This window comes from Strigops habroptila, chromosome 4, assembly GCF_004027225.2.
Source record: "Strigops habroptila isolate Jane chromosome 4, bStrHab1.2.pri, whole genome shotgun sequence".
Taxonomy (NCBI): domain Eukaryota; kingdom Metazoa; phylum Chordata; class Aves; order Psittaciformes; family Psittacidae; genus Strigops; species Strigops habroptila.
The window spans coordinates 61,327,944-61,352,662 of record NC_046358.1 but is presented as its reverse complement, the minus strand read 5'-3'; the positions used below and the strand labels follow the sequence as shown (position 1 = coordinate 61,352,662).

Here is a 24,719-nt window from a genome sequence, read left to right as displayed (position 1 = left end):
CAACAATTACAATGGCTAATGTATGATGATAATGTTGTATAAAGCTTGAGAAATGTTTTTTAAACATAGTTTTTGTGTTCATGTTAACTCCTGCATTTTGTTGTTTTGTTCTTTATATTGCAAGGGACATACTGGTGATGATTTGTAGATTTTTTGTCTTAGTGCAACACACTTGTTTGTTGCTAAACTTTCATAAACCAAGCCTGTTTTTGTTAGGCTTTCTATTCTGCTTGCTTGTACCTAGTTTATCTTTATAAGAATTTGAACTTATAATGTGGGATTAATGATAGTTTAGACATTAGCTAAATAAGGTGTCACACATCATTGAGAGAGAATTGATTCTGAAATTTGAATTCATTGGCTCTTCACTATTGAGCTTTTGATATAAGAATAAATAGCCCTCAAATACTGATAATGTGATTGCTTTAAAAGCGCGTGCAATTCCAGTGAGGAGGCAAAGTCTCATTCTGCTGGATTCCCAGCCACAAGTCTGGCAATGTTATTTGAAAATAATAGCTTGGGTTTCTCTCTTCCTCCAGCTGCTTCCAGCATTTCCCCCCTCGCATTCTTGTTCTGTTCTGAACAACGTAGTATCCAATTCTGGTGTCCACTTGCTGTCATTCATAAACTCTATCAGTGGGAATGGATGTCATTGCTGTGTACTGCTGTTATCTCATACTGTCCGATGCTTATCCGTGGTGACTTCCACTTTTGCAGTGTTAATCCAACCAACACTTTGCATACCAATTTCGTGACATTTACCTCTTCTGTTTGTGCTTTTAATTTAATTCTGTCTTTCATCACAGTGGTAGCTTCAGCTGACATGGAGCAGTGCTCTATTTGTAAAGTTTGTGTCAAATTTCTCTTCCCTGACCATTACAGAGTGTCTTTCACCACTGCATGTTTTTTAACATAAATACAAATCTTTTTACAAATTACGGGAGCTACAGTAGTTGTAGCGCCAGTCATGAAAACTGTGGCTTCCTGTTACTCTTGCGGTGACAAAAAGAAAAGTAAAAAGAAAAAGATTATCCGTACTTGGCTGGAAATCTTAGTTCTAGCTGCATTACATGAAAAAAATACTGTCAGGCTATAAGACTATCATAGCCACTACTGTATGCCTAACATGGAGAAAGGGAAAAGGATGCTAAGAGGTACTGAATTAATTGTTAATATTAGATGTTACTATTCTATCATTGACTCTTATTTACAGCTTAGATTTAGTCATTAGATGTAGTTCCTACAAAAGCACAAGTACGTGAATGCATGTGAGTAAAGTAATCCCCTGTTAAAAACCACTTGATTTATTCAGGAACTTAGGGCACATCTCTAGCTTTAAATACATCTCTTAGTCAAATATAGGCACACATCCTCTATTGAAATAAAGCAGGAATTCAAGAGTTGTCTCAACTTGTCAGTTTAATTTAGCAAGGTGATTCCAGGAGACTGTAGATAATTTCAGAGTTAAAAATCTTTAATAAAATCCAATAGTTTAGAAATTTGCTATGCTGTAACTTGGTAGTACAGACTGCTTAGTGGTTACTTTGGCTCATAATAGTAAGTCCAGAATAGTCTCACTTTTTATTCAGCTCTAGTGGTTTCATCATTGTCCTGTGTCAGTCTTTACTTTTGAATTTTTAGAACCTTAATAATGGTTTCCCTTACCAAAAAAAAAAAAAAAAAAGGTCTAAAAGGTGTATAATAAAAATAAAAATGCCTGAAAATATTTCCTTGAAATTATTGTCTTGGGAGAGAAGGTCAAGTTTTAATGCAGCCACATCTGGTTCATCCTTTTTATATTACTTTTAATTTGCTGCTTAAGATTTCTCCAAATGTTTGACAGCTTTGCATGAAATGTAGGAAATTAGGAAAAACAAAGCTGTGGAAGTGGAGAGTAGTCCTTATTTTAATCCTGGAAAAAAAATATTGAAAAAAAATAGCGAAAATAGAGCTGATCTACTTCATTTTCCTCAGTCAGGAAAAATTCGAATATTTACATTTTAAACATGCTTACTTAAAAGCTGTGTAATTTTAGGGGGAGGGGAAATTCTTTACAGTTATCTGTGCAATATGTAGTAGTAAAGGATAGCACTTTTCATAAATAAATATTTGGAAGAAGTAGTAGTTTGCATAGAAAATAAAGCCACCTGTTTTGATGAATGGAATTGGGGATGTGGAGCATCTTTTGTTTTTAAAATGAATACCCCTTATACACAAGGCAAAATAACCATGGTGATGTATTAAGTAATAAATGAGAAGGAATAGTGCTTTCTGAACCTTTTCTAAATAATCAGCCTTTTCAATATGTCATTTGGAAAAGCAGTTATGAGTAAAAGTTTGACTATATTAAGTGGTTTATTTACCATGTATTCCACAGTTTAGCAAGAGATTGCAAATTTAGTGTAAAACTTTTCTGTGCCTGTTTGCTTCACTCCTCCCTTCCCAGTAAGTCAAATTAAGTTGACTCTCACTGGGTGCTGTAAATTCCTTTTGAAAAATAACTTCATGAGCACCAGTAAGAAATGTACATTAAATTGATTTAACTCGAGGTTTTCTGCTTGCTCATTTGAATTTGATTAAAGTCAATCAACCCTATTACATTTATTGCATAAAGTTAAGCAACTCATACAAGTGTTAGGAGGATAGGGACCTGGTAGTCTCATCTTGTGGTATGAGAGATCTTAAGGTCTGTTAGTATGGTTATTGAGACGTAATACCATTACAGTTATCGACCAAAAGGTCTTTATTAATTTTCAGGGATAAAAGTCCAGGGATTAATTTTGCAATTCTTAAAGTACAGAAGAGTCCAAACTTCATGGAGCATAAAGTAGGCAGAAATAAAGAATATAGCAGTTGAATGTGCTACAGTGTGTTCTAAATTCTTACACAAACCCTGTGGGTGAAAACCATATGTGTGGTACACCGCATAAATAAAATTATGACTGTATAAATATATGATGGAACTCAAGTAGTTTTCAGGGTCTACGCTTTATTTGGTGGACAGAACAACATAAACACTTTTTTTCCCCAAGACCGAAAAGGTTTGCTCACTTGCTTGCTCTTTATTCTGTAGTAGGTATCAAAGGCAATAGATCAGCATAATGAAATACGATTAATTTACTTAACGTAAGCTGTTCCATGATACACAACTGTGAACTGAACCTGTATCTGTGTTTCAGACTATGTATGCCAGGTGATACACTGTTCCCCACTGCGGAAAAGTACAGTCTGATGCATATGAAAAATAAGGCAGCTAAATACAGTCGTTTTAGAAAGCTATAATACTGATACTGTAATTGAAAAGAGCATGAGGTTAAGTTTGCTTCCCTGCAGCACTAAAAACTTTACCAAGTCTCCAACAGCAATGTTTAAAGTTTGTTTTTCTTTTGAGCTTTGGACTATTTTTTAATGTTCACAGTAACTACAAAGCATCATCTGCTGTAAAGTGATACAAATTCCAGACAGTCTTTAGTAATGGAAAGAAGTTAGAAAATTACTTCTAGAGGTATAAAAAAGGAAAACTAGACCGGGCAGACATCTCTAACCTCCTTCCTTTTACCCTTCCCTCTGTCAGGCCCAGGAAAATACCCTTTATTGTTTTTATAAAAGCCTATTAAATATGAACATGTTAGTAAAAATTATTGCAGTGTTCAAAAATCAGGATGAGTGCTCGGTGAAAAGCTACGTTTATGAAAGAGTTGCTTCTTAAAAACACTATGTATATGCAGCCAGAAAGATTTAGATAGATCCTAAATGCAGTAATAGAGCTGAAAATAGTGCTCAGGTGGCAGGTATGAGTGACAATTTGCACAGGTTTTGAGAAGGTGTATTGCAGGAGACATTGGGGGCCTCTAATATTTTGAGGAAGAACTTATAACTGGATGCATAGAGGGAGAGATGAACAATAGTTCAGTTTGAGTAGGAGATAGGTGGAGTAGAAAACAGGCTTGTCTATTTTCATTACAGAGCTTGTACGCAGTTGCAGCAGAGATTAACCCTGAAATAAGGCTGAATGGGAAAAGATCAGAAACATGCATCAGATTTCACCTCCCTCAGTAGAAACCCAAACCCCTGGCTCTGTTGAGGCAGCTCCTCTGAAAGGTATGATGGAGAGGGAGGAGGATCAGAAGCAAGTATACAGTAATCAAGAATGGGGAAAAATACTGAAAACGAGTACTGATTGATTAATGTCTAAAGTATTGATGGAAGACATCAGCATACTGTCTGAACTTCAGCCATTACGCTGGTTGAAACTTTGGTAAGGTGTCCTCTGTGGCTGGTGTCTCAGCAGGCTGAGCAGGGTCTACAAGAGCTGGAGCAAGGACACCTCGTTCATTGTCTCAGGTGAAGGAGAAGGGTATGAAGAGGATTACAGTGAAAGAGCAGAGGTTTGGGGCTTTTTCCTAGTGTAGATGTAGACTGCTAAAGGCATCAGATGGTAGCAGAGGAACAAGCCCAACAGAGGAAGGAGCAAGTAGTTTAAAAAGCAAGGAGACCAAAATGGGCACAGATAGATTTTAATTAGTAGATCCCCAACAATCTAGTTATGAGTTACATGAAATTGTCAGTCTCTCAAACATAAAAATTGCATGTGCTACAAATATTAATTTCCCAAATTGATAGGAAAGAAGTAAAAAGCCAACTGATAAATCTGAATAAGAATGAATTTCCTGTGTTATTCAAGAAATTAACACAGTATGCTTCAAGTGTGCTCACTTGTATGGTGAAGCAAAAATAGACATTTGTGTACAGACCTCATACTGACGTTGCAGGTACCTTCATCTATATATATGGAAAAATACCTGTGGAAAAACTTGAAGTCAAAGCTTAGTATTTTGCTCTTACGTACATCCTCTTGTTGTCATACATGGGATTTATCCTAGACTCCTGCAACAGTTTGAGTTGGAAGGGACCGTAAATACCCATCAGCAAATGACAGATACATACATCAGAGAGGAAATAGACTCCAGTAGAAGTGGCCTTTTTAAATTTTGGATTTTGTAAAGCAGACATGATACTAGTATTCTTCTCTTTCTTTTCCAAAATTAATTATAAACTAAAACAAAGGAGTTGAAATCTGTTGTACGTTTCAGTGCCTCAACTGATGTTGATAGAAAGGGCAGATGTTAAAGCTCTGGAATAAGGGATATCAAGATTTATAACACAATTAACAGGTGATAGGTCTGATTATATTGCAACTTCCTCATCTTAAATGCTGTTTCCTGTTGATCCATCACTTAGACTGAGCAATTCAAAAATATAAAAAAAAAAAAAGCAAGCTTATTGGAGGTGAATTAAAGCCACAGGAAGATGGTGGAGCTTTGAGGGTTCTTTTTCAATAGGCATTTGAGCCAAAAAAGTCAGAATGCTCCGTTCAGAACAAATGGTAGAGAAAACATGTTACCATTTTAATTAGTATTGCCCATCTAATGTTGGATTTCTTGCAGTCATGTCCTTGAATAACCATTTCTTAACTAAAATGACAGAATTTTGTAGCCAGTGATCCATGACTTTAAATATTTGGAAAGGCTATTGATTCACTGAACTGGAAAAAATTAAAGATGTTGAGGCATATTTTCAAAACTAGAATTACATGTAGTATCATATTTGATCATGTATATTCTGTTTACTCTTTAAATAATTTTTAAAAAATGCTAGGCACATGTGATGCAGCATTCATTCTATCTGTGATAGCCTTAACTAAACATTGGTGGTATTGTTTGAATCAGCTGTGTGTAATACTCAGAGCTGCCAGCACCTACAGCACCTCCTCTTGTTCCCGTGTTGTGCTCCTCTGCATGTACCTATTTCTGCTTGTGGCAGTCATTCTCTCTAGGTAAATTGTCCATAAGACCAATGATTCCATCAGTAAATTACCCAGAAAATGCCGTCAGTGCGCATGGTGACATTTGTGCCACTGGTGTTTTGTTGCCATTTCTGTGGTCTAATTAAATTGGCAGATTTCTCTTGTGCCCAGCATCATTGTCTCCCTTCCTTTGGCACCTTACCTCAGACCTTCTCCTTTTCTCTGTCCTTTTAACTGAATATCAAATGCGTTATTGATTGCTCCTCTTCCACCCTCCTCACTACCGGTCCCCTCAACTTTATTTTTTTTATCTTTCTGTTTGTTTGTGTGATGGGCAGTATCATCCAGACAAGCAGAAGGCAGATGTGCCAGCAGGAGAAGTGGAGGAGCGCGTGCAGAGGTTCATCGAAATCGATCAAGCGTGGAAAATTCTAGGGAACGAAGAGACAAAAAAAGAGTATGACCTGCAGCAGCGTGGTAGGTCCCTGCCAAGGAATGCAGTAGTGGCAGCCGCTCTTTAAATAAGCAGGGTCTGGGAGTGGTAGTTAGATGGTATTTTAAAATGCTGTTTATTGCTGAGCCAAATGTTTCTTTCACTCTTGTCCTACTTTCAAATATGGATCCATTATTTATAGCTTTTGTTACACATACGTTAGCTAGTGAAAACATTGAATTACTTCCAACAAAACATTAGGTGGCGTTTTTCCTAATAATTTGAACAAACATGAAATTTATACTAATTACAGACCTTAGCCCTTTTTATTTTATTAAGGCAGCTTCATTAAGCAACCTTAATTTTATGTCTTAGCCTACATTTTGTTGCAGTATCCTAGGTATAGGTATTAATCCATTTATGCCTAGTGTTCAATGTTGTATGTGTTTATAAGCACTTGAGAATCATTAAGACACATTCTTTTCGGTTGTGTGTGTTATAGTAGCTTCCGTAATTCATCTGTAGCCTAAATTAGTCTTTTAAAGCAGGTTTATAAATAATATTCCGATATAACACATTAACTAGGCAGCTCTAGCATGCATTTCTTTTTATACCTTTCAGAAAATAGCTTCTTAAAACAGTGACAGGCTGTTGTGAGAAAGAAAGGGGGGAAATGTAGGTCAGGTCTGTCACACATGGGCTACCATTACATGAAGTGATAGGCTGTCTTTCTGCTCTGGCCTCAGGATAGGAGTCCCTCAGCCTTCCATTAGAACCTTCAATAAATGTATATCCACCCTACATGTTAATGGGGGGAGTCAATAATAGTGTATTGCCTGTGGGGAAAACACTCAGTCGCACTCTGCAGTAACACACTCTGGTCCAGCATTGACGTGTAGCAACCACCACTTCTGAATGTGTCTGATAAAAGCCCACTGTCTCTGCAGCTTGTTATTGAATTCTCTTCCATTGTACATTGGCACACCATCAGACCCTTCTCTCTTGTGCTGATTTTTAACTCCCCTGCCGCTGTGAGTACCACAACTTTGAGAGACAAAGACTTAGTCATTCTGGCAGATATGCATCACTGCAGGATAAAAAGAGTGATACATAATTGTATATACCCAGTATGAATTCTCCAGTTAAATAATCTTGTATTTCACACTTTGTGTGGGTTTTGGAAGAGAGGGTGGAGGGACGAAAACAGAATCATTGAATAAATAGTTTAAAAGGATGGTAAAAATATTGGATGTTGTGATGATTTGTTATATAAACAGGATTAAGGTCAAACATAAACACATTCTCATCTCAAATTTATTTTTTAAATGCCTGAATGTGATGCCAGAAGAGGAATTTCTTCTACCCAGTGCTCTCATCCTATTGTACTCCTGGCACTGTAGTATCAGCCACGTCTTCCGTTTTCACAAATTGTACATGCACAGGAAAAAAGAAATATTAGCAGTCACGTGAGAAGTCTTTTGTGTATCTAGTGAATTTTAACTAAAGCTTAAACACAGAGTTCCATTTCACTTGGGTCAGGTTAATCCACTGAAGTCGAGAGCTACATCAAGATTTAGTAAGTTACTTTGTTTTCCCATGGAATGTAAGGCCATTACTATAAATTAGTTTTGACAAAACTCATTCCACAGTATTTTAAAGGTTATCTATATTTCCTGAGATTCTTTTGCATCCATATAAGTTCTCAAAAAAGTTCTGTAAAAAAGACTTTGTAAATTAAGAAAACAAATTATATATTTATTTACACAGGTATTTGGTAATGGGATAGATGTATTTTAATATAGAGGGTGCCATTCACAGGGGACCCGGTGTTTCAGACTAAGCCATATGTAACATGCATGTGCAGCGTTGTTGCATTCTTCGCAGCATGTTCCCTGGCAGCAAAATTATGGTGAAATAAATTCTGGTTCTTTGAATGCCTGTCAAGCTGTTTCTGAAGTCATGATTCTAGACTAACTCGTAGACACTGCTGTAAAAGCTTACAGAAACAAAGGAACAGAGACAGCAGCTAAGGGGAATAGTGATGAGGGAGATAATACAGCAAGCTAGTAGGATTGCGAGGCCCAGGAAGCAGGATCTGAAGGATGCCAGCATGCATGTGTGCCTGGCTGCCAGTCCCTTGCACTGTAGTCCTTTTCCCATGTCACAGATTGTTTATTTGTATTTACCTTCTTGTGTTATACTAACTAAATCTTAATTACTTGGCTCAGAAATTCGGTGGCCAGAGACATTCCAGGAAGCTGAAATTCTGTGGGGTCTATGGTTTTAATTTTCTGTTTGTTTGAATTGCTGAGAATAGTAAATGTGCCTTTATACCTTAATACTGCTTTTCTCTGAAGGTATCTCTATGATCTCTGACTTATTTCTTTGTGCCTTCAGGCCATACTATTAAAGAGGGAAGGACAAACCTCAAACCATTTAGAAGTTTGGCTGAAATACTCATCCAAGCCTCTCTGGTCTGGAAATCTGAGGAAAACTGTCTTTTTCTATGTTTTGTGAAAATTTTTCCAATTAATTACTTTGTCGTATCTTTAATGACATTTAAGAATACCCTGTTATAATCCTGAGGGGTTTTGCTTCCAGTCCTGTGGAAAAAAGAAAAACAAAAGTAAAAATTGGGAGGTGGAAAAAAAGCTGCATAACAATTTACCTATTAAGAATGGACTTTTTTTTTTCCATCGTAGAATCACAGACTGGTTTGGGTTGGAAGGGGCCTTAAAGCTCATCCAGTTCCAATCCCCTGCCACAGGCAGGGACACCTTCTACTGGACCAGGTTGCTCCAAGCCCCGTCCAACCTGACTGATGAACAGAAAGGTCACAATTAAAATTACATCAGTAAATTGGTGACTTTGAGTAATTTCTGACACTTAATGTAGCAAATAATTCAAAGCTAGTAATGGGATCAACACTAAAACCAGTTGCTTTGTTTATGTTGTGGGGGCAGAGGGTAGAGAGATTTAAGAATCTAGGGATTCTTCCACGTATGGCTCCAGTGAGGTTCTATGCTGGATAATATGTTTTTACATGATGATGTAGAGGTGTCCATAGAGCCTGGGTGTTTATAGGGTGGGGTGTCATCACCAGGAGGAGTTTTGACATTTCAGCGCATACCTCCTTTTCATTTTCAGGTTTGAAATTACATTTTTAGAAAAATATTGCAGATGTATTTTTCATCCATGAATACATATTCCAGCATCATTTTTGTTTTGTTCTTGCTTCATTTCTTAGAGCTCAAGGCCAGGCTGGACAGGGCTGTGAGCAACCTGGTCTAGTGGAAGGTGTCCCTGCCTGTGGCAGGGGGTTGGAACTAGATGAGCTTTAAGGTCCCTTCCAACCCAAACCACTCTATGGTTCTACATAAGGAATTACAGGTCCTAACTGGAATTGCCACTGGTGCAGCTTGCGCTGTTTGAGGAGTCTGGTTCCATACTCTCTGTACCTTCCGTTTAGGCACAAGAAAAACCTTTAGTTAGCCTGGAATAGCTCATTTTAAAATATCTGGTCACTAATTCAGCTTTCACTGGCAATACCAATCTTCTTTAAAAAATGAAAAATCTTTGAGGGTTTGTCCTTACTCTCAGTTAAGTTTCTACTGCAGGTTTGGAAAGGGAGGCTTATACAGGTGGTCATAAAGTAGGAAATGAAAACCCACATTAAAGAGATGGTAGCTCCTTCTCCTCCTTCCCTGTTCCTCTCCTAGTACAGTAAAGACTGGTTTAGAGATGGTAGCTTTCCCCATTAATCCATCATTCCCTCCTGCTCCAGCAATAAAGTGATGATACTGTATTAGATACCAAGATACTTTACATAATGTGGTAAACAGGATGCCAGAATAACCTTACAGATCCACTAAGAGTAAGCGGGAGAAGCGAGATAAGAGCCTACAAGAATGCTTTCAGTAGTTAGCAGGAATGGCAATTGTACACCTTCCCTACCTAATTATAAGAAAGGAAAATAATTAATGCACCATAGTTCAGTTGTTCCTTGTTAAGAAAATTCCTTCTTGAAAAAAAAAAAAATACTTTCAGACCAAAATAAAACTTTTACCATGGCTGTTACTTCAGGCTTTTCACTATGGCAGGTGCTACTCGTGAAGGGACAGAAGCATGTATTCCTTCTCTAGCCATGGATTTTTAGGGCTGGAACACAATCCTTGTTCCATAGATCTTTGGAATTACTTCTGATCTGGCTACAAGTGAAGCAGTATTTATTTTATTTTACTTAACAAACATGGCTTTTGTTATGGAAATTCTTAACGCATGACTTTCTTATCATTTTCAATTAAAGTAAGCATGGTTTAAATTAATGTAAGAGACTCGAACTTAAGTAATCATTTAAAAACTAAACAGTCTATTAGAAAAAAAAGACTAGTGAAAACATCCAGGTTTTGAGAGCTGTGCTGATTTTGATACTGAGTAGGTACCATGGACAGTATTAGATTGAATATACATATCTTGAACTTTAATGAATTTGAAGACTATCTGACTGATAAAGAGCTAGAAAAATCTTTTTAAGTATTACTATTTTTACTATTACCATAAACTGTTAAAAGGGTGAAATTTCCATTCACTGCTTGCAACCCTTTCCCTAAAACTCAGCCTTAAATAGCCCAAGAAATATTTGTTGTATCCTCAAGTGAAACTTAAATACCTTTCCTCTTTTACAATTTCTGAATGACCCAGCAAGGGCTCTAGTAAAGCTTTACTGAACCAAGCTGCTAATAGTTATTTAATGTTGTTCTGTAGCCTGAAAGAATCTCAGTAGATTTTTCCTTTTAATCTCTTTGAATTGCAGGCTCATAAACCTCTCTGATGAGCCTGCCAGTGTTTTCTGAGATCCTGCAGTTGAGACAATGGAGCTGCAGAATCCTTTCACCTCTTGTTGTCAGACAAATCCAATAGATGGCAAAGCCAGGCAGGCTGTATTTGTGAATTAACATTTGTTTTCCAAGCTATGGTAGATTACCAGGACTTCACGATTTCCCCTGTATGTACAGGAATGTGTTTCATATAGTACAACTCGGTACACAGAGTTCTGCAGCTTGAGCAGGCATCACGTTTGAGTAAACCTACCCTGTAACTCAGCACTGGTAACAATACTAGTCTTAAATAACTTTCCCTTTTGGCAAAGGAGTGAAAATCAGATGCAGGTTTACTTCACAGAACCACCAGCGAGGGAGCCCTGGTTGTAGTAATAATGATGTAGATGAAATAAGGAAGAAATATTAGTCACTAATACACTCTGTGAAAACCACTAGTTTACAGTTCTGCTTGTAAGCTCTCCAAACTCACACTGGGCTCTGCCTCTCTTCTTAAATAAGTGGCTGCATCTGTTTCTGCTGGGTTCCGTATTTAGTGGGAGAACTAGAAAATAAAGCTTTGTTCAACTCTGGAAAGTAAGTTTCTCCTGCTTGAACGAGACAAGCAAATAAACGCAGCGTATAAAGCTGGCTGACAAGAGGGTTACTAGATTATGTGCTAAGTTTGGAGACTTACTCAAGTCAAGAGTACTAATTGACAATTCACATCTTTTGAGCTAGCCAGTAAGACACTTGTCTTTCGGACTTGAGCATCAGACTGGGAATAACAATCTCAGTTCAGTCTGGGAATTATGTAATTAGTTTTGCTTATTTATTTTTTTTCTTTTCAAAAAGAAAAGCTTGGTTGAAATTTTGCTCCCGAGGCTTCATATTGTACTATGTTTGGAAGAGAGTGTAGACTTTCCCTCAGCTTTCCTCTTCATTACTTGAATGGTTGAACCTAAATGATTCGATGATTTGTGAGTAACTTTACTTCAAGAAGCAGAGTAACCTCATCAACTTGCATCTCACCAGTTCTCTTTGTGGTGCCATATGGTTCATCTGCCCTTTTTGCATTTTCCACCGGCAAGATGTGACCCAGTCCTCCACCTCCAATCCTATATAACTTGTTCTAAGTGAAATCTCGCTTTATGACTTAATATTTGACGGTCGGGGTTTGTTTTGTTTGTTATTTTGTTGGTTTTTTTTAACTGGCCTTAAATTTCTTATTTAAAAACCCAAAATATAAGTATTAACTTATTAACTCTTCCCCACACACATACATAAGATTAGCTGAAATGCAAAGAGTTCATTTCACTACTGGCAAGTTTCATTAATACTTTTACCTAGGATACTCTACTCTGATAGAGCCATGAAAGGAAAGCAATTAAAAATACCCAACCAAAACAACAGGTTAGATTTTGAATTTGGGTATTTAACTATAGCTGTGATCAGCTATTGCAAGGGTTTGACTTCCAGAGTAGCCTTAAACTTTTTTTCAAAAACATATGCTCTTTTGTTGTAAGGAATCTTATGTGCAAAAAGCTTGTTTTACGTAGTTAATGTGTGAAATCAACTGATAGTTAATTAACCCATCTCGTATATGTCTCTTCTGAGTCAGTACGTCACCAATAACTGATCCCACATTTGGTATCAGTTTTTGGCAGTTTTTATGGGATATTAGTGGACGAGAGAGCTGCAAAGCCTCTTATTTCTACTCTTCAGTCCAGAGCAAAGAGAAGCTACATAGAACAAGCTGGGAAACATTTAGAATACCCTACAGTATAGTGATTAGGTTGGGAATTAAAATAACATAAAACAATCTGGGCCTCTGGCTTTTTCAGCAAGTACTCAATAAGTTCTGGAGTAAGAAATTCTTTCACTGCCAACTGAATTTCCATAGAAAGCTGTAGACAATACTGCATGCTCTAGAAAGCTTGATGTTATTAAACTTATAAATCTTAGATTCATTGATTCAAGAGGTGGAACACCTACTCTCTCAATAACAACTCAATTTAAACTTCAAGTAAGTGCTAAGCTCCCAAGTCTTGCCAAATCTAAGGCATTTCTGTGTATGTGCTAAAGATGCTTTTAGGTGTTTCTGGTTCTTCAAAATGCAGCATTTGGGGAGTTGGAGCTTCCAGGCAGCAGCTGGGAGGTTTTGTGTAGTAAGTTGTAAAGGGTTTATGTCCTTTTTTGTACATTAAATATGAATGTGCTGATAAATGGGTGTTTATTGTGGGGGGTTTACTTGGCTTCACCTTTCTAAAGGAGAATGGGTTGCCTAAGAGAGGTTGTGGGGTCTCCATTTGTGGAGATACTTAAAATCTGATTGGACATGATCCTAGGCAGCCTGCTGTAGCTGACCCTGCCTGTGCAGCAGGATTTGATCTTGAGAGGTTCCTTCTGACCTCAGCCATTCCCTGATTTTGTGGCAGGTACAGGTAAGCAGATGTTCCCAATTCCAGCTTGTGGAATTGTAGTTACAGACAGGCCTTTAAAAGATTTTTCTGTCAAGACAAAAGTTTGCCCCTAGTTCACATAATTGTTTGGGATGTGCAGAAGTGCTGTTTTCAGTCATGTCTTAATTTCAGGAATATGGCTTCACCATTTACTTCTCCTGGCTACAGCAGGACATTTTCCAGCTTATGCAGAGCCATGGAAACTAAAGTTTTAGAGAACTGCATTTTTAACTGACACTCTAGTACTAACTAGATGTGACTGCTGGGTATGTAAAACTACTCATTGATCAGGAAGAAATAAGGACCTGTGTGTTATCAGGGCTGAACATCTGCAATGTTTTCTTTATAGAAAATAATCTGACAAAAGAATGGCCACTACATGCACGGATTTCCCTTGAGGATATGTCCTGGAATGAAGGTACGAGTGCCTTAATACTTGTTCCTAGTGCCTTTTACAGTCATTGCAAATGTATTTTTTTTTTTTTTTTTTGCATCTTATACCATTCTTTTGTCTTAGAAGTTCTACTTTTTTGTATTTTTCTCAGCTTTTTAGCTATCCTGTTCTCTGTGATTACCTGAATTGGAACTTAACTTTCAGTGGTACTTATCTTGCATTCCTCCTCCATCTCCCTCTCCCATTTGCAGTACCACTTTTCACCTAGCTCTCTCCTTGTTACATAATTGAGTGTTGAGATTACCAAATTCTTCCCAAATCTCTCGTGCATCTTTTGGCTCTTTCTGTGATGGCAAAATTTCAGGTGTTTTCATACAGATTTTTTTTTTTCATCTGTGTGTTACTTCCCTCCTTTATGGTACTCCAGCTTTTGTCATTTACTTGCTTTTTAAATGAATGGCTGACGGGGTTTGGTTTTGGGTTGGTTTTTTTTTTGTGAGGTTTTTTTTGGTTTTGGTTGGTTGGTTTTGGGTTTTCTACTGGTTTTTTAAGCTGTAAAGGGAAAATCCTACCAGCTTTCCTTTCTTCTGTTTTACATCTGTTTCCTGGGCTAGCAGTCTGGTTTGGAACCATCCTTGATCTGTTGTTATTTCTGACTAACACCCCTTTTTTTTCCTCTTAATATGTGTTTCACTGATGTGCACCTTTTTATTAACTGCTTTTGTAAAGAGACCACACTGACCCTGGCTGGCTGGTATAAGAATACCTCACAGTCACTAAAACAGTTTAAGAGTAGAGTTATCTTTTGGGCAATAAATGGTAGCCCAGGTACCGATACCTATAATCCAGCAGTGGGAGGTCATTTGTTATATTAAGATCAGCTTTGTGAAGAAAACCCAGAATAAATTCTTGATTCTTCTCAAGCACTAAAGGCTTTTTTGTTTTCTTTTTGGCAGATGAACAATGTTACACTCTCTCATGTCGATGTGGTGGGAATTACACTGTCTTCAGGAGTGAAACCAAAGATGTATCTTTGGTTTGTTGTGACATGTGTTCACTTGTAATCGAGATCCTTCAATGATTGTTTCAATCAAGCACATGAAGAGTTGCAAACTTATGAAAAGACTGGACAAACAGGGGACAGCATCTGCTAAAGGAATGTATGTTAAAGAAAAGAGGACAAGAACAAGTTCAATCAATCAGGCTTAAGAAAGGAAACATGCGCATTAGCTAACATAGCTCTGCAGACATCAGGCTTGTTTTTCCTTCTTCAGCTAAAGCGCTAGTTACTAAAAACCTCCAGAACAGAACATGGAGTTCTGTACAACTGGAATATATCTCATGATCCATAGGACATTTCTTTCCCTGCAAACAATGGAGTAGCTTCTTTCAGTCTCAGTCTGTATCAGCTCTACCTCGGGTCCCACCTCTTAGGTTAAATCCTTTTAACAGCTCAGATGACAAAATTTAATCAGGAGCCATAGATGTGAGAATGCTTTGAAGATAATGAAGAGTAAGGTGCATTAATGGGAACACTTTATATTTCCATACTAAATATTTAACTTCATCAAGTTCTCAGAAGGACTTGAGCCTCGGAAAGAGGTGGCAGAGACTTGCAGGTCAGGCAGGCTGATTCTCTCGGTAATAGGTAGCAGGTCCAGTGCCTGTGTACATCTGACTGTGCATCTGCATTAGCTTTTCAGCTTGGAGCAGAAGCATGTTTTGAACTGACTCTCTCCATCTTGAAAAAATGCAGTCTTCATTCCTTACATAAAGACTAAGGAGGAAGCCAAGCTCTGACCCCTGCCAGGCACACAGGCCCCTGGACCACACTAGAGCCAGTGTAAGTAAACCCTACAAAATTCCTGTGAGCAGATCTAGAACCCCACCATTACTGTTTTCAGTCCTAATCCTAGCACAGCCTACCTGCAGCTCTGGGTGCATTGTGCCTTTTTCATCCCTTGTTAACAGTCAGTGCTAACCTTGGCTTGCAGTAAAACCCAAATCTTTCTAACAAATTCAAGCACTTATTGTAAACAGCCAGAGGAGACAGTAAGAAAGAGGCAGCTTTTGTTGATGACAGCAGTGTATCATTCCCACTTTCAAGTTAGACTTAATCTCAGAAAGAGACCTCTTTATCAAGTCATACTTGTGTTTATTCTAAACAAAAATAGTTCCATTAATTTTAGTAGAAAATACTATGAAATCTGGCAGTAGTCACTTAAATCTTTTAATCATCCAGAAATCTATGGCCATTGGGACTTGCACGTAGAAATCCAAAGTCATTCAGAGGCCATATCTGTAAAATAAAATACAAGAGATTTTAATCACAACCCAAAAGTTCAGGTTTTTTACTTGTTATTGTTGTAATCATTTCATAAACTATAATTTTCTTAGCTTTTTGGGTGACAGAGCATGTGAACTTCTCTCATCTGCATGTTTCCTTTACTAGGAACAATAAATGCTGTATATCAGGAGGAATCATCATTCCATGGTAGCCATAGACAACACTAATTTATATACAGCATGCTTTACTATGAAGAGCCTCACAAATTACAATATTCTTTTCAGCCTTGGAAATAAATACATTCCTAGAATATCTTTCAAATTCAAAGTTTTCTAGCTTGTAAACCTCTTTACTTACAAGACAGAGTATGTATTTTGATCCATCTAGGAGAAGAATACCATGAAGGTTACCTCCCAGTGAAAGTTGTTCTGTGAGATATAAATTTGAACTGTCTGGATGGGCATTTGGACTGCAAACACCAGACCCCGGAATAAAATTCCATAGGTTTATAGACAAGCTTACACCATACAAAAAAGTGTGAAGAGGTGGAGCCTGCCACCATCAGGGGCTGTCCAACCAAGGGGCTCCTCCGAGAAGAGGACCACCATGTAAAAAAGGAGCACAAATCATGACCAAGTACAAGTGTCAGAGAATGATGCTCACCAGCAAAAACCTTCTCTCCAGAAATTACCCGTATAGCTGTTCATACTCCTGAACGCTCCCAGGAGTACTGTGCTCTGAACATTCACTAATTACATGTAGGCTGGTTTTGGATTTAAAAAAAAAGAAAGTAATAGGGAATCAAGGACATTCTTTTATGCTTTGTCCTTTGTCTCCCTTGACTGCCTGTGTCTCTTCACAACACTTGTTTCAAAGATGGCATGAGGGGATCAGCAGGGAGAAAGAGATGATACTGAAGAATGAATGCCCTCAGTGGCTCTAATCCCATAAAAATCTCACAGCCACTGCTCAACATGAAGAGACCTAGACAGAGAAAGATGACGCACTTCCTTGTACCCAAAGCATTTGTCAGTATGATGTTTATCTTGCTCATTTTTCCTCAGAATCTGTCTTAAGGAAGGGATGCAGTCACCTTCCAGGAACAGCAGCTTACTCTTTAACTGAGTTCATGGAACAGCCACAGCACAGAAGGAGCCTCACATTTGTTTTAACTATTGTTTTAACAATTTAGTTTCAAATTCATACTAAGATTCGTAATCTTAGTGGTAGAGTTAGAACAGAAATGATGTTTTATCTAGTCTGCGTGCAGGAAACAATGTGAGAAACAATACTAGTGGTTGGAAATGAGATGGAACAAGCTGCCTCTGTGAAACAAAGACATGCCACTGTGTGTAGCAATTCCCAAGTCTTTTAAAGTTATGACAGAAGTCGACTGTGACTTGTTCATTCAAACTGGCTAGTCCAATTAGCAGCTATTTCCCCTTGCCTTTGTCAGTTTGGCCTACACAGATTTGATCTGATGGATGGGGGATAAATGGCGCTAACTAGCTGTTTTGAAGATAGATACACGACAGGTCCATTTTAGACATGGAGCCTAAGCTCAGGGAATGCACCATATCTCCTACCTAGGGCAGGATGAAGCTCAAGTTCTGTCAATGGGGGACTCTCTCAGCTTCCACTGCATTTGCAGCTACTTTGGTTTCAGCAGCCTTTTCATGGAATGAGCTTGTCTCTCAGAGTAGCAGGGAGAAAAAGGGGTAAATATAACTAAGCATCATTAGCTGTGTATGGGCTAAAAACTGGCACACCAACGTTGACTGAGAATCTTAGATCTGAACTTCACTGGTAAGCCACAGAGAGCATTATGTTTTGCCAAGAATAGGTTGCCTGAACAAACTTGGTACAAGCTTACTCTCTTCTGTCAAAATCCGTTACTCCCAAATTAAATTTGGGTTTTTGCATCTATTACTGAAAACGTAACTTAGCATCGAAAGCCACTGTTACATCTTCTTCTCCAAAACGCACTTCAAGATAAAGTCACATAAGCTTCCATTCTCGTGGCAGTAAAAGATTTTAGGTGAAGGAGAAGCCAAACGCCTAGCAGACTACATTAAAAACCGATGTAAAAGTTTCTTGGCCAGTGGTCTCATTAGCTGCCACCATGCAGACTGGCTGTATTCTGCTGCCTTTCACTGTAATGTTCAGCAGCAACACTTAATAGCAAGATCACTGTATTCTAATGTGAATTACCATCAACAATCCAAATTATAAACACTCATTTGAAGAAAAAACTCATTTTTGCTTTTGTTAGGCACCATATACTTAAATCTCATTAAAATGTTAATAATCACTACTCTACGCACCATCATAAAACAACTGCTATAAAATTTGGTTAATTATTTTGATTAAGTATCAAGTGATTGTATATTATCTTTTTAAACAGACAATATTCTGGAGTCCTAAAGTACTTCTTCAGTATGGAATATCTGCGTGTAAGTTCCACTCATTTTACAGAGCCTGCTGTGTGCTAAAATTCAACATTCAGTCTTGTCAGTCACTTCATTCAAGTCTCAAAATTACAGCTGCCCACAGACATAGGTTCTTAATAAATAATTTGCTAACAGTCCCCTTAAAGTAGTAACCAGATGTTTTTTCTATACTAGTGTATCAGTTGGAAACTTTTTTTCAGTTGGATTATTAATGCCACATTCTCATTAAGAAGGCCGTCAGCATATTAGCATCATTTGTATTTTAGCAGTTAGCAATCCAAGCTAAAACTTCGGTCACACAAATAGTCATATTTAGAATCAGTGTTTTTCCTCTGGTGTACATGGTAAGGCAAACAATACAGAGTAGGAACAGAGAGCACTCAATAAACACTAGGGAAGAACTCAAGGCAAATGCTATCCAGAAAGACCAGAGATCAGACAGAATTTGGTGGTGGGGCTGAGCAGGACATGTTATTTGAGGTTTAGTAAGCAATTAGGTTATTTTGAAAAGTCTTAAGTTTTGTTCATTAAAACTGTAAATTAAGTCCATAAATCTTTATTAAATTGCATGTAATACAGCTGAGCTGAACTACGGTTTTGTGGCTGTGTTGCAATATATGGAGAACAGTTTTCAAACCCTTTTTCTTACTGTTCTAAATGGCACCATTTTAAAGCTAGCTTTCTAAAAGCTGGTGCATAAGTCTGTAATACAAACTTCCTTGTTCCTTAAACTCTTTATGGAGAGGAAATTGTGTTAGTTTCTTCTTTTTGGTAAATGAGAAAATTAATAAGGCAGATAATACGAAAAAATAATTTAGTGTGAAGTAAAGCTGTAGAACTGTTGAAACAGGAGGAGGAACTGTGGAGGTTTATACAATCCAATATTAATTCAAAGCTTTTTCTTTTTAAATACAAATGTGGTGGACTATTATGGTGGCAGAGATTTGACTTTACTGTTAAGGGTCTTTCAGAGACTTAGTTTAAGAAGCAGTAAGGCCAGTCTACATGTCTAAAGTCTGTATGAAGGATAACCTTACCCTCCATTTTGTATTTTGAACGACACTTCCCAAATTACAACAGTGAAATATGGAGCTGCCCTTTCCTACCATTTTGCAAAGGCAAGAATTTAACTAAGGATGGCATGTATATCTGTGCAGTAGGGTATATGGGCAGGGAGGAGAGTATGGGTGTGTTTTTATCAGGTTTGGATTTGCTTGCAAAACAACTCATTCTGTTTTCAGAGGCAGTGACGGCTTAAAGAGTGCTGCTCAAAAAAACCCCACTGCCATTGAATTACCTTTATTTACAGCAAGTGGCCACTGTGCTCAAGCTTTCCTTCACATTTGCTTTGGCCAGACAGTTACAGTGGCAAGATTTACATACCTAACAGGCACTAAGAATGCAACTATTTTTAGAATCTATAAATATATATACCTTAAAACAAATGCGTCCTCTTATCAGTCCATAAGGAACAGGTCCATAGCATCTGGAATCAGTAGAATTCCTGAGATTATCACCTTCTAACCAAACATGTCCTTTAGGCACCTATGATTAAGCAAGATTGCAATGTAAAAAGACAATAGAATAGAATGGTGTTGAGCACAGTTTACCTTACAATGTATTTTCTGATTTCTGTGTTCTGTATTTCATGACTGTATAATGAACTAATTTTTTATTGAATCTAGTAAGACACAGTGCCAGATCTGGACAGTGGAGCGCTCCAAAGTATCTGTTCTATCACGTGCTCAAAAACCAATGGTTTGCAACAAAAAATCCAAAATGAAGATGTAAGAGGTTAGAGCAATGTGACAGGGTCATTAATTTAATAGACTTCAAAAGAGGTCATTAGGATGTTGACTGAAAATCTGCCCTCCTGTCGCAGTAACAGCATGAACAGGGCAGCCACACACTCATCAACATCCTGGGGCCAGCACCAAGGCTAGACCTGTTAGTAGAGTCATGATGAACTAACTGGTAATTGATTGTGACATCAATTACGAATAATCTCATCATTTTATCGGAGTAGGCTTGTCAAAGTTCTAATTAAGAATCACAGTTCATTCTATGTGCAGGCAGAATCCACAACACATGATATTGCAATAATGATGATCACAAAACAGCAAATCCCTTCTTATAATTTGAAAATTAATGATGGTGACCTTATACTATATGACAAAGACCTTTCATTACCTATATATATGTTATGCATTAACTATATAGCATACCATAGATTGATGGCAGTCATTGACTGACTCAATGACAAACTGAGAAATATGAGAGTATAAAGCTTTCATATATGAAAAAGTTGTTACTGCAAGTCTTAAACTAAGATTTCCTCTTGGAATATACGCTATTTCAATATGTTTTCTTAAAAATAGATCAGATATTAATAACCTCTTAAAAGTGACCAAATAAAATACTAATTATTTTTCTAATCTGTTTTTGTTTCTAAAATTCTAAACCAGGCTGAAAATTTACAACTAGCAACATATTCCCAAGCTAGGTAATATTTAACATGGACTTTAGGTTAACATACATTTTTCCAAAACCATGTACTTGAAACATTACTATGCCCATAATTCAGAGAAAAAAATATGGCAACAAAATTAAAAAAGCAAATGAAACTCAGTGTTTGAGCAGTATAAACATTAATGGTTTAGAAACAAGCCACAGGGACTCATAAATACAACAGTCTACATAGACAGAATTCAAGGATAACAGACTAAACAAAATAAAATACCACTCCAGTAGTGAAGTCTGGCTGTAAACCATTAGGAATAAAACTAGGCCCCTAGAAAACCATTTGAGGAGAATGCAGTTGCAGTGTAATTGTTTGTACTTACAGGTATCTGGCCAGGTAACGCCTATGGGAACCTTGTCTTTAAATGAGCCTTTTAGTCTCTTGCTTAGTGATGCTCCCGCCTGCCTGTTAGCAGGCTAGGATCTGAGGACACCATATCACCCAGAGTCCCTTTGCTGAGCTGTAGCAAGTGTACAAGCTACAGATTAAGACCCAATAGTTTGTCTCTGACAGCGCCAGAGAGAGACACTCATGGTGGAAAGTGCATGTGAGCCTGTCCATCTTCTCTCAGCCACCTCCTGGGTTTCTCTGGTGTCCACGAGAGGAGTTCCAGTATGTCAGAGGGCACACATCCCTGCCTTAACATTTTAGAATCTCTATGTATAGACCAGCAGTATGTCTAAAACCCTTTTGAAACCTACTGATACTGTCTCTTTCCACAGGCTCCTGTATAAAGGAGGGACGCCTTGTTTGTTTTCAGCTGATCTGTTTTTTCGATCAAGGTTCTCTACTTCTTGTTCTCCCAGTCCTTCAGTACAGGAATTCCACATTCAGCCACCTTTCTTGTTTTGTAGGCTTATCAGATTGCTGGTGTGTGCATGGAAGAGCTTCCTCTGGGAAGGCCAGCTGATTTCAGGGAGATGACTTTGGGCCTCCTCCTACCCAAGCAGTTTTGCAAACAAAACAACCAGCCAGAAGTCAATTTAAATAATCTTCAAAATAGTTCTATTCAGAGTCAAGTGATCTGTTTAGAATATTTATCTCATCACATGTGAACATAGGGTTTTGACAGGTCTCTGAGAATGTACTGCCATTCCTATTTTCTTCAATCTGTGGTATACAGTTGATTTCAAATGTCCAGCAGCAACTGTTAGGTTTGTTGAATATTCATCTTATTTGCAGGGTACCCAGTGCAATGGGTGTGTATTACAACACAAAGCAGCATTCTGACCTTTCTGGTGCAGACTCTCCTGTCCAGCATCTACCAGAATTGCAAACTATACATCAAACTACTGTTATTTTGAAAGACTATCTCAGCAAATACACCAAAAGGAGAAGCATGAATTACTGTGAAAGGAAGATTTTTTTTTTTTTTCAGTGAAATAAAAAAGCAAACACACATTAACATTTCATGTTTCTGAAAAAGCCTCACTTCTTGCCATGTGCTGCTGTTTCACACACAGGACACAACCAGCTCCCCTTCTACTTTACTGGTTCCCACGCTTTCTCACCCTCCCCAGTTTATGGGCAGAAGGTGAAGCTCATCTCTTTTTATGTGAAATAAGGACCCACTCATAAGTATATCCAAACACTTCTAAACCTCCCCATCTTTCTTCCATGCTCCAAAAGTGTAAAAGAATAAAACCAATTGCTTTTGCCTGCTGTGGCTATCACTTACTACTTCCAATATCATTAATAATCACTTGTCTAGACAAGACGTTCAGAGTTTGCATTCCAAAAAGGACATTTGCAATAAAGTATAATCCTATACCCTGAAATTCACCACTTACTGTAACTTTTGTAGTTCTCCATGGAAGGTATGACAGAACCCTATGCCCCTGAATTTGTCCTAAAGAGTACTGTCACAATGTATAACTCATCTAGAGATAATACAGTATAATACCTTTGTATGGTGCCTGTCCATCATCTAGACACTTCACTACAACCTAAAATTAAGACAAGCAATAAAAATAATGAATTAGATGAAAATGTAAAACCAAACACCAGTGACAGGCCATAATCATTGATTTAAAAAAATAAAGTTATTTACACCACTTTGAAATAAAGGCTACAGCCAGAATCCTTCAAGGGTGTATGCACCAAACTGCGTAGACCACATCACTTCCTTCAGGAAGTACTCACATTGAACCAAGTTAACTTTGAGTATCAACCTTTGCAAAATCAAGACCCAATCTGAAACGCTTCAAAGCTGTACAAGCACAAAGCTGAGAATAAGATCAATTTTTAACCAAAGTTAAAAAAAAAAAACAACCCAACAAACTGTGGAAAACTTGTATTTATAGTAAGACTATATTTATTACACACTGACAGGCTGCTACTGCCAGAAAACCCCAAGGCAATGGGAAAGCCACTTGCTTGACAATTCACATTACATTTTGGTATCTACAGGCCACAGATCTCTTAAACCAAGTTAATTGTATCTAAGAAGTACAACTGAAATCACGGTTACCATTACTACACTCTGAAAGATTGTGATGAGAAAACGCATTGACAAGAGTGTCAAAAGCATTTACCTTAGGCTGGGCAGCATTTCAGCTCCCCCTCACACACAGGCCAGAACTAAGATGTGAAAGCCTCACGAACCCAATAACTGAATGGTCACGTAACTAACTAGTGGCTCACCTGCAAAACCAGCAGTGCCCAGCAGCATGGGTGCACACGAAAATACGCTGCCTCTGACTGCCTGCAGACTGCTCTCTCTGCCTCAGCAACCCCTGTGCCTCTGGTTTTGTGCAGATTATCTGAGGATTTATTTCCAAGAAACAGCAGTTCCCAGGCAGAACCGGTTATCTGGGGTGCAGCTTATATGCATGAGAACACAGGACACTGATCAGACACACGACTTTTCCCCCTTCTCCCTTCCAAGGCTATGAGGGCTCTAGTACAGGAGCAGACAGACCAGAATAGCAAAATTATCATTTAGAACAACTCAACCTGTAGCAGTAACTTACTCTCTTTCAGCTCAGATTAAAAAAAACATCTTTAACTGACAAACTGGGTAAATTTGCAGGGCTGTTGCATTTACTCAATGGCAGTTAAAGTAGCAAAACTGAAGTACAGGTCAGGTGTTTGATATGTACTTACTAGCATAAAATATTAATTTACATAAATGGCCAGGGAGAAATCAACAAAGAATTATATACTTTTGGTCTTTTTACATGTCACCAAACTTTGTTCCTTGAGTAATCTCACTAACTTCAAGGGATGAGATGCTCGCACTGCATTAATTGGCATACTAGAAAACTAATATACTGCAAATAAGATTACTAGATTAAATTATCTGTCTCAAAAATACCTCCAACCCCAACTAAATGAGAACAGGCTTTTGTGGTTTAGGTTGGGTTTTGGCTTTTTTTTTTTGGTTGGATTTGGTATGGGATTATTTTTGGTTTGTGATTTTGGAGGACGCAGGTACTAAAGATGGAGAAAGAGGGATTTTTAATAAATAAGTGGAGAATTATAAACATGAATCTCTATCCATTTGGAATTCCAAGCAGCCTGTGTTTGTCAAAGAACATCAGCTTGTAC

General features: G+C 37.8%; 2 protein-coding genes across 11 annotated transcripts in view; one reads left to right on the top strand and one right to left on the bottom strand.

Moving 5' to 3' along the window:
• DNAJC24 (DnaJ heat shock protein family (Hsp40) member C24) overlaps positions 1-22,843 on the top strand; it is a 51,814-nt gene extending 28,971 nt beyond the window's left edge. For 3 of the 4 annotated variants that reach the window (XM_030481951.1, XM_030481950.1, XM_030481952.1), the window contains 3 exons: positions 6,145-6,283; positions 13,868-13,936; positions 14,869-19,452. In XM_030481951.1, the coding sequence (XP_030337811.1) occupies positions 6,145-6,283; positions 13,868-13,936; positions 14,869-14,993 (333 nt within the window). In that variant the 3' untranslated portion in view covers positions 14,994-19,452. Of the gene's footprint in view, positions 1-6,144; positions 6,284-13,867; positions 13,937-14,868 lie in introns of all 4 variants that reach the window. The other variant, XM_030481953.1, reaches the window with a different exon arrangement.
• Positions 16,047-24,719, bottom strand: part of IMMP1L (inner mitochondrial membrane peptidase subunit 1) — a 34,614-nt gene continuing 25,941 nt past the window's right edge. For 6 of the 7 annotated variants that reach the window (XM_030481957.1, XM_030481960.1, XM_030481958.1 and 3 more), the window contains 2 exons: positions 20,084-20,194; positions 16,051-16,211 (listed from right to left, as the gene is read on the bottom strand). In XM_030481957.1, the coding sequence (XP_030337817.1) occupies positions 16,143-16,211; positions 20,084-20,194 (180 nt within the window). In that variant the 3' untranslated portion in view covers positions 16,051-16,142. Of the gene's footprint in view, positions 16,212-20,083; positions 20,195-24,719 lie in introns of all 7 variants that reach the window. The other variant, XM_030481955.1, reaches the window with a different exon arrangement.